The sequence below is a fragment of the Pipra filicauda genome, unplaced genomic scaffold (genome assembly GCF_003945595.2).
Source record: "Pipra filicauda isolate LSUMZ 115617 unplaced genomic scaffold, ASM394559v2 scaffold318_size846807_pilon, whole genome shotgun sequence".
NCBI classification, from domain to species: Eukaryota; Metazoa; Chordata; class Aves; order Passeriformes; family Pipridae; genus Pipra; species Pipra filicauda.
In genome coordinates, this window is record NW_024104441.1 from 242,760 (window position 1) to 253,765 (window position 11,006).

Sequence of the window (11,006 nt, forward strand, 5' to 3'; positions counted from 1 at the left end):
AGCGTTAGGGAGGGTGGCCAGGTACTTAAAGTCCTTCCTTCAGTAAAATTAGCAGAAGCTGCCAGGAGATAGACGGCAATATATTTGGTACGTCCCTCGACTTTTTTTTCTTCATAGCACATCTCGTTAAAAACTCATGGGAGCTCTTCAGTTAATAATGTGTCAGTCTCCAAAAGTGGTGAGGACCCTCATCCCTTTACCTGAAGATCTCTCCATTCCTGAGATGACCTTGGCCATTGTCCCGGCCACTTTCGCTGCTGAAAACACCACAACAGTGATGAGCTCCCGAACTGCAGCTTCCCCCTCCAGCATCCTCTGGCTCTTGCAGCCACCATCGCCTTGAATTTGGAAAAGAGCTCAGGGCACCCCATCAGCAGCAGGGAGCTTGGCACGCAGGGATGTCAATTTGCCGGTGACTCAGCGTCATGATTTATCCCATTCATGCGATGCTCCTGAGGGAAAAGCTTATTAATCAAGTCTGTGTTTCCAGTGCAGCTCCATGATTTAGGGTCCCCCATGACTAAAGTTTTAGTGAGAATGGAATTATTGCATGCCTTGGTGACTTCTGGAAAGGGCTGGCAGGGTGGGGAGAAGTAGCGAGGTGGCAGTGAGGGGTTTGTCACTTCCCAGGACCCTGAGAAGGACCAGCCCAATGGGGCTGAGCACAGGTCAGGGAGTGCTGTGAAATATTCGTAGAAGGTTGGAGCACATTGTGTTCAGAGAGGGGGTCCCTCTGTCCAGCCTCCCCTCATAACATGAGCTGCTGACCTTCTCCCCTCGCTGCCAGAGCATCCTCCTGGATGCTGAGGTACAGCTCAGTCTTTAATTTGGGGCTCACTGTTGATGCTGGCTCTGGCACAGTAGTGGTTTCTATGGCAACCCAAGGCAGATGCAGGGATGCCTCTAGCTGAGGTACCACCAGCCCAGGTATCCCAGGTTGTTTCTCCCAAATCACACGCAAACAGCCACGCAGCACATCAGGATGGACCCTGTGGTTACTCTGCCAGGTGGGCAGCAGAAGCAATGGGGCAGTGGCACTGAAAACATCTTGTGAATGCTCTTTTCTGAATCATTTCCAACTTTCCCCACGCTGTGACGCCCGCGGCAGACGGCTCAGCCTGCCCCAGCAGTGTGCCGGATGCTGCTGCACTCCGACGGGATTCAGCCTTCTGTCTCTACGGCCCTGCTGCCCAACAAGGATCATGCCAGCTGTCTCCTCTGAAAGGTCAGGCATCTGTGCTTGATATTTACCCGGACTTGTGAGATCTTTCTAATGTCGTACCAGTTAAAGATCGAATCCCTCACCTGCATCCACTACTGCTTCTCTCTGCTCTGGGTGCAGGACTCTGGACGGAGCCAAGACCAGCAAGGCTCATGTGAGCCCACAGCACTGGGTAATTGGGGGTCACCCCCCACTGGTCTCACTGTGTTTAGGGTACACCCCTAAATATCACCCACAGACACCACCTTCACTTCCCAATTGCCTGTAAGCAGGATTGTGGTGTCCCTGCATAGGGGAGCTGGCCACAGCTGGATCCAACTCTCCCACACACCAGCCGCAGTCCATCCTTTGAGATTGGGCCGTGGTGCTGGATGGGGCCCAGAAGCTGACACTAGGCATCTCATCTTATTTCTCAGGATCCTGGCAGCCATCTCCATTTCCTGCCTCGCTCACACCTCAGCTCTCTCCAGCAAAGCCCCTCTCCTGCTGCTGCCTTCATCCCCTGCAGCCCCTTCCACCACAGGAGAGGCCAAGCAGGAGCAAGGCTGTGCCAATGCAGGACAGCCACTGCCCAGCTCCCCCTCTCCAAAAGGGGGCCAGATCCTAACATCACATTGCTCTGCTCACCCTGGCAGTGGGGAGAAGAACAAGAGCCATCCCCACCCCACAGCACAGGTCCTGCCAGGGAAAGGCTCACTGGGCTCTCCCTTGGGAGGGGTTTTCCTGACAGGCTGCAGCATGTCTCTGCTTGGAGTAGGATAACCACGGACAACACGACTCCTGTGGGGTAAAATTCCACGTGTTTCATTTATTCAAGGTGCTACGTCACCTCCCAGGCACTGAGCTACAGGGCACCTCTGTGCTACATGAGACATTGACTGGGTCTACGACGACACAGCACTCACTGCTACACACACGGTACGGACACGCCGCGGCACGGCCGGGGCCGGACAGGGCAGTGAGGCCAGCGACAGTCCCGCCACCGCCGTTCCCTCCACACTGCTGGTCATGGCCGTCCCACCAGGCAGGAGTTTGCCCTGGGTTCCATCACCACAGCACTACAGGAGCCAAGAGGGATTTCCAAAACTGCAGTTGCTCTCATGTCCAATGTCATGGGACTGCAGTTCCCTGGAGCCAGGTCACTCGCAGGCATGGGTGCTCACACACCCTGTCCCCGTCTTCAGGCACTTGGTGCTTGGCTGGGGCTGGCTCCCAGGGCCCCACTCAGGGCGCCTCACGCAGGCACAGAGCCTCGACAGCACTGCTGGGGCCCTGGGCCACTCCACCGATGAGGAAGAGCAGGCCAGGTGCTGGGCAGCTGGAGCAGGAGCAGCGGCCCGTGGGCATGGGGGGAAGTGGTTCCCACTTTTTCTGTGAGGGGCTGAACCCTTCCACTGAGTCCAGTGGGTAGGACTGGTTCCCTGTGGGAGATAGAATGGCATCAGAACCCCCTGCATCTCCCCCCACACACCCCCTAGTGTCTGCCTTTCCCCCTCTGCATGCCTCTAATATCCCAACAGGAGCCTTGGGCTGCGGGGGCTCTGAGATCCCAGAGGCAATTAGTGGGGGAACAAGAGGATTAGCCAAATCCCCACAGGGAGGGCTGCTGGCATTAATGCCGCATTGCTGGCTCTGCCCACCCTGTGCCGGCACTCCGCAGGGATAAGGAAGGGCAGCTCCAGCAGCGGCAGGGTTCAGGAACAATGCCACACCGCAGGGATTCAGCCAGCACCAATTGCCTTCCCCATCACCTCCTCCTGCCCAGCTCACCCTGGGTGAGCCTGAGGGGTCTGGCAGCCCTCACTGCAGGGCTGGGGGTGTTATGGCTGGCACCAGGCTCCCCAGACAGCCCTTCCTGCTGCATCCCTGCTGCTGAGTGACAGCACTAACCTTTCCCCAACTCTCTTGGGAGAGGGATGCAGTGCTGCAGCCCTGCACAGTGGGGCTGAGCCACTGTGGGCTGTGAGCCCGGTACACTGCACATGAGCTGGAAAAAGCCTAGTTTGGAGGTGAAAGGAGCAAGGGGCTCAGTGGGGCAGCCTTTGGGACAGGGCAGTAGGGTCTTCTCAGAACTTGAAGGGCACAAAAGGGATGCAGATGCAGACAGTGTTGCAGTACCTCCGTGGCTTTTCACAGCCAACCTCTCCACTGTCATGCAGGTCACTGATATGCCACAGATGATGGGGATGGGAACATGGCCACACGCCTACCCCCAGCATTACCGAGGCCACCCACGGCCACCACTCTTCCTCCTAGGCAGCTGGCCACGAAGTCGGCTCTCTTCTCCCTCATGCGGATGGTGCGGTTTGGCTTTCTCCATGCACCTGGGGGTGAGAGGGAATGAGCATCACACACTGGGGCTCCTCTCCACACACTGATGCCACGACAGCCCCAGGTTAATCACTCCCTGGGACCAGGGAGCACAGGGCAGGATTCACATGGGTGTAAGGGGCTGATGTTCAGAGCCTGCATAATCATGTCCCTCAGGTGCAGACACCCCTCACCAATCCAAGGAGTCATCCTGGACACGTAGGTGATGCTTCCACTCCACTCAGGGACATGGAGCTCACCTTGGGCGGGATCGAACATCTCCACGGTGTTGACGAAGTGGGGACGGGAATAGAAGTTGTGTGGCCCTGGCTGCTGCAGCCCCCCCAGGCTGAAGACGACGCCGTCGGCCATGGCGCAGGCGGCGAAGGCGCGGCGGCTGGGCACGCTGGGATAGCGTGTCCAGCTCCTTGTCTCCAGATCAAAGGCCTCGAAGGCTGTGACGGGCAGCTTGCCCTGCCGGCCCCCTGTGCACAGAGGAGATGCTGTGGCTGCTGGTGCCCTGAGCTGGCACCATCACTGTGCTCAGCAAGCCTGAGGGGCCCCACTGACTGCAGTGCTGGGCAGCCCAGCGTGGGCTCAGCAAGCCAGAGGGGCCCCCCTGACTGCAGTGCTGGGCAGCATGGAGCTGCCCTGGGGTGCACTAGGTCACTCCGTGACCCAGAGGCAGTGGAGGTACACAGGGGATGCTCAGCTTGCCCCAGCAGCACCTACCCAGGACGAAGATCTTGTTGCCCTGCAGGAAGGCGGAGGCCCCATAGCACGGGGTGGGCATGGAGGGCAGGGGCTGCCAGTGGTCTTTCGCCGGCTCATAGACACGGACCAATGCCTGGGGAGAGGTGTCCGCACCCATTCCCCCCAGTGCGTAAACAGCCCCGTCTGCAAAAGAGGCAGTGTTGAGGCAGGGAGATCTGTGGGCAGCACCATGGGGCTGGGAGTGCCCCTGTGCCCTCCAGGGCTGGTAGCACAGGCAGTGCGGAGTCCCACGGGCACACATTGTTCCAGGGTGGCTAGGGGATGGTGTAGCCAGGCCTGAGCCTGGCAATGCCCTGATCCTGATGGGACCCTCTTGTCCCCCTCTCTGTGCCATCCATCAGACACAGAGAAGAGCACAAGGCCATCCTCTCTAATTATTCTCAGCAGTACCATCTCCCTGGAGACACCATGGCAACACAGTCATTCTGCCAAATCCTGCTCCTGCTCCCAGCGTGGCCGGCACCCCTGCCCGCTCCCACCACTGTCCTGCCATCCCCTCTGCCCTGCTCAGCCCACTGCGACCTGGGCCATGCCACAGCATCCCTGGTCAGGAAGCAGACTTGGGCACCACATACCTGGCTCCTAGCATGCCAAACTGTGCCAAGGCTCCAAGGCTGCTCAGGAAACTTTAGGCAGGAGTCACAATATGTTTGATGCACAGCACACCAAGTGCTCAAGCAGAGTGCTCAGCCACCCAGCATGGCCCACAGCCAGGGCAGCTGGGGAAGGCAACCATACCTGGAGGGGGTCTGTATTGCTCATTTCTGGGCTGCAAGTGGGCTGTCTTTTGGGGCAGGAGCATGATCCTACTATTAAGTGGCAAGTTTGGCTGCTGGGTGAAAGCCTTATGCAGCATCCCAAACAGCATAGGGATTCAAATCCCACCTGAGCATCCCTGACTCCTGTATCTCCACTTCTCCAGATTGCAGCCAGGCACCCTCCCCATCCCTCACCTCTCTGCACAGCTGAGATGCCCATGGAGGGCTGAGCCAGTGCCGCCTTCTTCTCCCACTTGCCCTCATCCACGTGGTAGACCTCAACGGAGGCGAGAGGGCTCTGCGTCGCATCCACGCCACCCACCACCAAGATCTGCTTGCCCAGGGCGAGGGCAGCAGCGCCAGCCCGCGGCGTGGGCAGGGGTGGGAGCGTGGTCCAGCGCTGGGCCGGGAGGTCGAGCACCTCGGCCGTTCCCAGGGCTCGCCCACCGCCCCCGCAGCCGCCCAGCACGAAGAGCTGCCCGTCGCGGTGCGCGGCGCTGCAGTACACGCGCCGCGTGGGCATGGAGGGGAAGGTGACCCACGCGAAGGCGCCCGCGCCCGCCGCCATGGGCCTGGTCAGCCGCCCCGGGGGTCCCCGGGTCCTGATCTCGCTGTGTCGCCCATCCGGCCTGACTCGGCACTGGCCCGGCTCTGCCCACCGCCTCCTGCGGGGAGAGCATCCGAGTCAGCGCCCAGGCATGCACCGCTCCCCCAGCCCCAGCGAGCCAGCTCCCCTCGGCGCTGCGAAAGACCCCGCTCCCCGGGGCTCCCCGCCCGCCCCCTCTGGGCTCCCACTCCCTGGGGTTCTCTGCTCGCACCCACTGGTACTCCTGCTCCCCGAAGTTCCCACACTCCGGGCTCCCACTCCCCTGGGCCGCCGGTACACAGCCTGTACCCACCGGGACTTCCGCGCCCGTCTCTCTCTGCCCGCACCTTCCGAGGCTCCCAGTGCACAGTCCAGACTCCGCGATGCTCTTACTCCCGGCGTACCGCCCGCACGCTGTCCGGATTCCCGCCTGCATCCCACAACCCACGGGGCTCTGGGGCACTGCCCGCAGCCCGCACCCACCGGCGCTCCCCGGGCTCCCGATGCACCGCCCGCACCCCCGGCGCTTCCCCGGTTCCCGCTGCGCTGCCCGCATCCCCGGCCCTCCCCAGGCTCTCGCCTGCACCCCTGGACGACCGCTCCGCCGTACCGGGACTGCCTGCGCCGCCCCGTCGCTGGGACAGGGGTACGGACAGGGACTGGGACCAGGCTCACCTCTCCGCCCGCTCTGCCGCTCTCCCCGCCGCTCCGCGCCACCGCCCGCTCCGGGCCCGCCCGCTGCCGGTGGGGGCGGCGCCGCGCCCGCCTTGGCTCCCCCTCCGGGCTCCGCTCCCCTCCGCCCGGTCCTCCCGCTGCCACCAGTCCGCCGTGCCCCTGTCGCGTTCACCTCGTCGGGACGGAGCCGCCGCAGGGAGAGGAGCTGGAGAGATCCCGCTGCCGGTGCTGGAGCTACACAGCGCCGGGCTCACAGAGCTGAGAACCCACCGTCCTGCCCAGGAGAGCACCCCCCGGCCCGTCACTGCTGCAGGGCTGCAGGGACAGAGTATGAGCTCAGCCCCACTCTGAGCACACCCTTGCCACAGTCTCTCAGCAGCGTCAGGAAGATGCACACGGGTCTTAAACCCTCCACCGCCACTTTTGTCCCCACTTGGCTGAGCCAGGCAAATGAACATGCCAGGAAAGGCACTTCCCACCCACCAGCACAGGCAGAGGCAAGGGCAGGCAGGAAACTCACACAGAAATGAGCTAAAAAGGTTTGCTTTAAAAACAGGCAGAAGTGACAGGGCATCCGCCGAGAACATCACACCAGAAATGGCACCCGTGGGTGCTGCCAATAACACTGTGCTCACGCCGGCACCTGCTCCACACCAGTCACCGCCACAGGAGTGGGAAGGGAGGTGTGAACTGCGAGGCTGCATCACAGCCATGGTGCAAGGGATGGAAGGGACCTGCCTGGCGAGCAGAGGGGCACGGTGAGCCCCAGCCCTCATGCAGGAAGGGCACCTTGGGCACCGCTGCCAAGGAATGGAAAACCATTTCCTCCAGGAATCCCATCACACAAGCTCCCGGGACACTTGTGTTTGGGCATGGAGGCTCCTGGTAGGACTGAACGCCCACACTGCACATTGGAGAGGGAACAGCTTGAAGCAGGAGCCCAGCCCAGGACTTTGCCTGTGCGTAGTAGAAGGTGGGGGGTGTCCCATTCTGGAGCCCCTTGGCCCCACGAGGTGGTATCACTGTCCATCCCACTGACGGCTTGGAGTGTCCTTCTTCATGCAGGCCAGGTAGCGGTCATAGTTCTCCTCGCACCTCCTCACGCAGCGCAGGAAATAGTCCTCATCAGCAATGGCCTCCAGCAGGTCTGTCTGCACCAGGCACACGTCATACAGCTCTGAGGTGGGTGCACTCCTGGGGCTGCTGCTGCCCTGCTCCGAGAACACCTGCGGGGAGAGCAGGGCCTGGCAGAAGCACATGTGCCCTGTGGTGCCCCTGTCCTCCCCTGGCCAGGCACCTCCATGCTGGTCATGGGTCAGGGTCAGAGGGTAGGGGGATCCCATCTCCACTCCAGCAGCACAAGGTGAACTTTCTCCAGATTTCCCCTCCCTCATAGAAAATGCTTTTGGTTCCAAAACAGCTTGTCACATATGCTGCTGGTGCTCCCCTAAAGGAACACACCACGCAGTAGGAAGAAAACAGCTCTGTGGAGCAGCCAACCCCAGGAAAACCTCTGCCAACAGCTCTCCTTTGGGTGCCACAGGAGGGAACAGGGACTTCACCTTCTGATCTTCACCATGGCTCTGCCTAAGGCCACCTGGTAATCTGTTTCACTTCCAGTGCTGCTCTGTCACCATCACTGACATGGGGACAGCATTGCAGAGCTGGTGATGGAAGAGGAGGGGAAGATGGCATCCAACCTACAGATCCCGGCTGCAGGACAACAAGGTCCCAGCAGTGAGGATGAGCCCTGCTGGGAAGATGCTCGGTTGCTGCCCAGACTCCCACGAGGCCTGCTGCCACCATAACTGGATCCTACCCATGTGATCTGGCATGGGAGCAGCCCTGGGGCTGGGCTGCAGGGTTGCTCTTGAGACAAGCTGAGCAGCACAACCGACCAGCCATACCAGCTACTGATGGCAAAAGGAGGAACTCCTTGATCAGGGAAACAGCCTGAGGCTGAAATGCAGCAAGTGGAGCTGTGTGAGCCATTCTCTATCTGCTGCAGACATCCAGGCAGCAGCTGCTGCACACAGGGGCTGTTGCAATACCTCCCTTGAACCAGGCACAGCACAGACCAAACCCTATTCCTGACAGGTCTGTCCAGGCAGTGACAACTGCCACCAGCTACAAAACTACAACCTGGGAGAGCTTGTATGGAAGGGAATGTCCACAAGGCATGTCATGCCTCGTAACTCCCTGGCTGCCTGGCAAACACTGCTGACCATTCACTGGCTGCTGCAGGTTTCCCCCCAGCACTGTCTCCTTACAGATGGAAATGGGCAGGAGTTGAGGCCACTGCCATGCTGGTGCCACAGGGTGCAGTGACATCAGGGCTATACCTCAATCCCCCTTTGCAGGCTCATGCAAAGGACACAAAACATGCCTGACCTCACCAGGGTCACCCCCAGTGTGGCCTTCAGCCACTTACCTGTGGGTGGACAATGGTGTCCGCGTCATCCAGCCGGATATTGTCATCGATGAAGATGTGGTGAACATCAGGATCGTGGGGGTCTATCCACAGGGGCTTCCCACCGCGGGAACAGAAATTATTTCTGGCCCACCTGAAACAGTTATCAGGAGAAGAAGCAGTCAGGGAGTGAGAGGGTGACAGCTCCCAGGCAAAGGCAGGCTGTACTGCAGGCTGTACTGCAGGCTCAGGGCAGCCTCTGAGCCAGGGAAGTGGGATGGAGAATGTCCCATCCTGCTGCCTGCTGTGGCCTCCTGGGAAAGGCATTTTGCACCAAGCTGACAAATCAGGGGTTGTTTGGAGAAAAGCATGGAGTATACCAGGGGATGGAGACCTGAGAAAAGGTATGACAGCCCCATCAGGCTACACACAGGAAAAACAGGGAGTGCATAAGTGACAGGGGCCCCAAAACCAAAAAGACTTCAAAACTAGGAGCTATCTCAGAAGATCAGAGAATCACAGGAGACAATATAACGCCCAATCCACTTCCTCAGTGCCCTGTTTCTCACCAGTCAAAGTGGTCTTGGAAGCCTCCGATTCCCTCAAAGGAGCTGAAATAGTTGTAAAGCTTTCTTCCATCTTCCCGGGTGGCCAGCCGCTCCGCGCCCCGTGTCAGCACCACCTCCCGCTTGCTGCAGCGGATCTGGCCAGGGGTGAGGTCCACAGGGAGCTGCAGGACCACAGAAAGCAAGGGAGGAAAGGTTTCCAAAGCAGACAGGTTGTTTCATGCACTGGTAGAGACACCAAGAAGCAGGGTGGAGACTCCCCACCACCGCAGTGTGGGAGGACAGTGCCGGGGAGAAGACAAGGGGAGGTGTGGAACCACCCCCAGCCAAAAGTCATCCCCTTCCCAGGGACGGAAAAGAATGACCTCCTAGCTGCACACTGCCCCCGTTTCATTCTCTGCTCCCCATAAATGCTCCAAGAAATAAGTGAAACATCTCCTGAAGATCATTCCCAGTGCTCCTGCCCAGTGTGCTTCCAGGGGGAGGGCAGAGAGCACAGCTGCAATCAGCTCTGAGCCAGGGAGCCCTGCACTGCTGCAGCAGCCACCTCCCAGGAGAAGGGATGCTCTGTCCAACCCGGGATACCCCAAGAGGAGACCATTCCCACACAGGATTTGCACAGACACGTGCTCCCCCACAGCTGACAGCCTCATCCCAAGAAACCGGTGCTTTTAAAGCAGTCTGGCCAAGTGGCTGGAGAGCAGCTTGGCACGGGGGGGCTCCGTGGGACCACCCGGCTGCCCCTCCCCATCCCACCCGACCCTCGGGGCACCACTCACCGCCACGTCCCGCAAGGTGGGGAACTGGGGGTGCTGCCCGTCCAGGGCACTGCTGACAGCCTGCAGGGCACGGGGCAGGTCGGTGCCGAAGGTCCTGAAAACCACGGCGAAGGCCCGGCCATTCCGGTGCAGCGTGTCCAGGAGCCGGAAGAAGGAGGGCAGGATCAGGTGGTAGCGCTCGCCGGGCTCTCCTGGCACGGACAAGGCGTCGTGCGGCCGGCCCGGCCACTCCAGTAGCTGCAGGTGGCGGGCGTGGAGGCTGCGGAAGCGGCGACCCGGCCCGGCCTCGGTGAAGGAGGGGTCCCGGCCGCGGGCGCTGCAGTAGCTGAGGGCGCCGGGGCACGGCGGGCACAGGGACGGACGGTCGCTCAGCCACTCCCACTTGCCTGCAAGAAGAGAGGAGCGCGTTCAGAGCCCGCCGCCGCCGCCACACCGGCTCCCCCCGCTCCCACAGCCCCGGCGCTCACCGGCGGCCCCGGCGCGGCCCCAGGTGACGGTGCTGAGAAAGGTGTTGAGCGCCGCGCGCGGGCCCTGCCCGGTCACCGTGTCCGCCACCACCACGGTGTTGTTGAGGTCCACGTGCAGCACCAGGCGCCGCCGCCGCTGCGCGGCTCCGCCGCTCATGGCCCGGCCCCTGTCCCGGCCCCGCCGCTCACGGCCCAGTCCTGGTCCCGGTCTCGATCCCGGCCCCGATCCCGGCCCCGGTCCCGGTCCCAGCCCCGGCCCCGCCGCTCACGGCCCGGGCCCGGTCCGGCCCCGTTACCTGGTGAAGGCGGTGCTTCCGCCGGGGCGCCCCCTGCCGGCCCGGCCCCGCCGTTGCCGTGGACACCGCGGGGGCGGGGCCGAGCGCGCGCCGCGATTTTGCGGGCGTGGTCCCGGCCACACGGAAAGCGGCCGGAAGCGGAAGCCGGAGGCGCTTCCGGCGC

At 61.5% G+C, this 11,006-nt stretch overlaps 2 protein-coding genes across 5 annotated transcripts; both read right to left on the reverse strand.

Moving 5' to 3' along the window:
• Nucleotides 1–2,010: 2,010 nt before the first annotated feature.
• On the reverse strand, nt 2,011–7,110 carry KLHDC8B (kelch domain containing 8B). Of its 4 annotated transcripts, none has more exons than XM_027713897.2 (6): nt 6,326–7,110; nt 5,260–5,729; nt 4,265–4,429; nt 3,793–4,017; nt 3,445–3,546; nt 2,011–2,643 (listed from the first exon to the last, which is right to left on the reverse strand). In XM_027713897.2, the coding sequence occupies exons 1-6, from the start codon at nt 7,099–7,101 to the stop codon at nt 2,447–2,449; spliced, it is 1,935 nt and encodes a 644-aa protein (XP_027569698.2). In that variant the 5' UTR covers nt 7,102–7,110; the 3' UTR covers nt 2,011–2,446. The 4 variants fall into 4 exon arrangements, with proteins under 4 accessions (XP_027569698.2, XP_027569697.2, XP_027569701.1 ...); XM_027713896.2 differs by having other exon boundaries at nt 3,433–3,546; XM_027713900.2 differs by having other exon boundaries at nt 3,433–3,546; nt 6,261–6,326.
• LOC113984142 lies at nt 6,853–10,746 on the reverse strand. The gene is made up of 5 exons (XM_027713923.2): nt 10,548–10,746; nt 10,081–10,466; nt 9,305–9,465; nt 8,757–8,889; nt 6,853–7,551 (listed from the first exon to the last, which is right to left on the reverse strand). The coding sequence occupies exons 1-5, from the start codon at nt 10,702–10,704 to the stop codon at nt 7,345–7,347; spliced, it is 1,044 nt and encodes a 347-aa protein (XP_027569724.1). The 5' UTR covers nt 10,705–10,746; the 3' UTR covers nt 6,853–7,344.
• Nucleotides 10,747–11,006: the final 260 nt, after the last annotated feature.

What these genes read in the sequence shown, in the direction of transcription:
- KLHDC8B (XM_027713896.2), bottom strand. Translation starts at nt 7,101, where the DNA reads ATGAGGGCTGGGGCTCACCGTGCCCCTCTGCTCGCCAGGCAGGTCCCT. An exon ending in CAACAAGATCTTCGTCCTGG is followed by an intron (nt 4,018 to 4,264) that starts GTAGGTGCTGCT and finishes CTCTGTGCACAG; the next exon opens with GGGGCCGGCAGGGCAAGCTG. An exon ending in TGGCCTCGGTAATGCTGGGG is followed by an intron (nt 2,644 to 3,432) that starts GTAGGCGTGTGG and finishes TATCTCCCACAG; the next exon opens with GGAACCAGTCCTACCCACTG.
- LOC113984142 (XM_027713923.2), bottom strand. Translation starts at nt 10,704, where the DNA reads ATGAGCGGCGGAGCCGCGCAGCGGCGGCGGCGCCTGGTGCTGCACGTG. An exon ending in CCACCTTGCGGGACGTGGCG is followed by an intron (nt 9,466 to 10,080) that starts GTGAGTGGTGCC and finishes GTGGTCCTGCAG; the next exon opens with CTCCCTGTGGACCTCACCCC. An exon ending in TTCCAAGACCACTTTGACTG is followed by an intron (nt 8,890 to 9,304) that starts GTGAGAAACAGG and finishes TAACTGTTTCAG; the next exon opens with GTGGGCCAGAAATAATTTCT.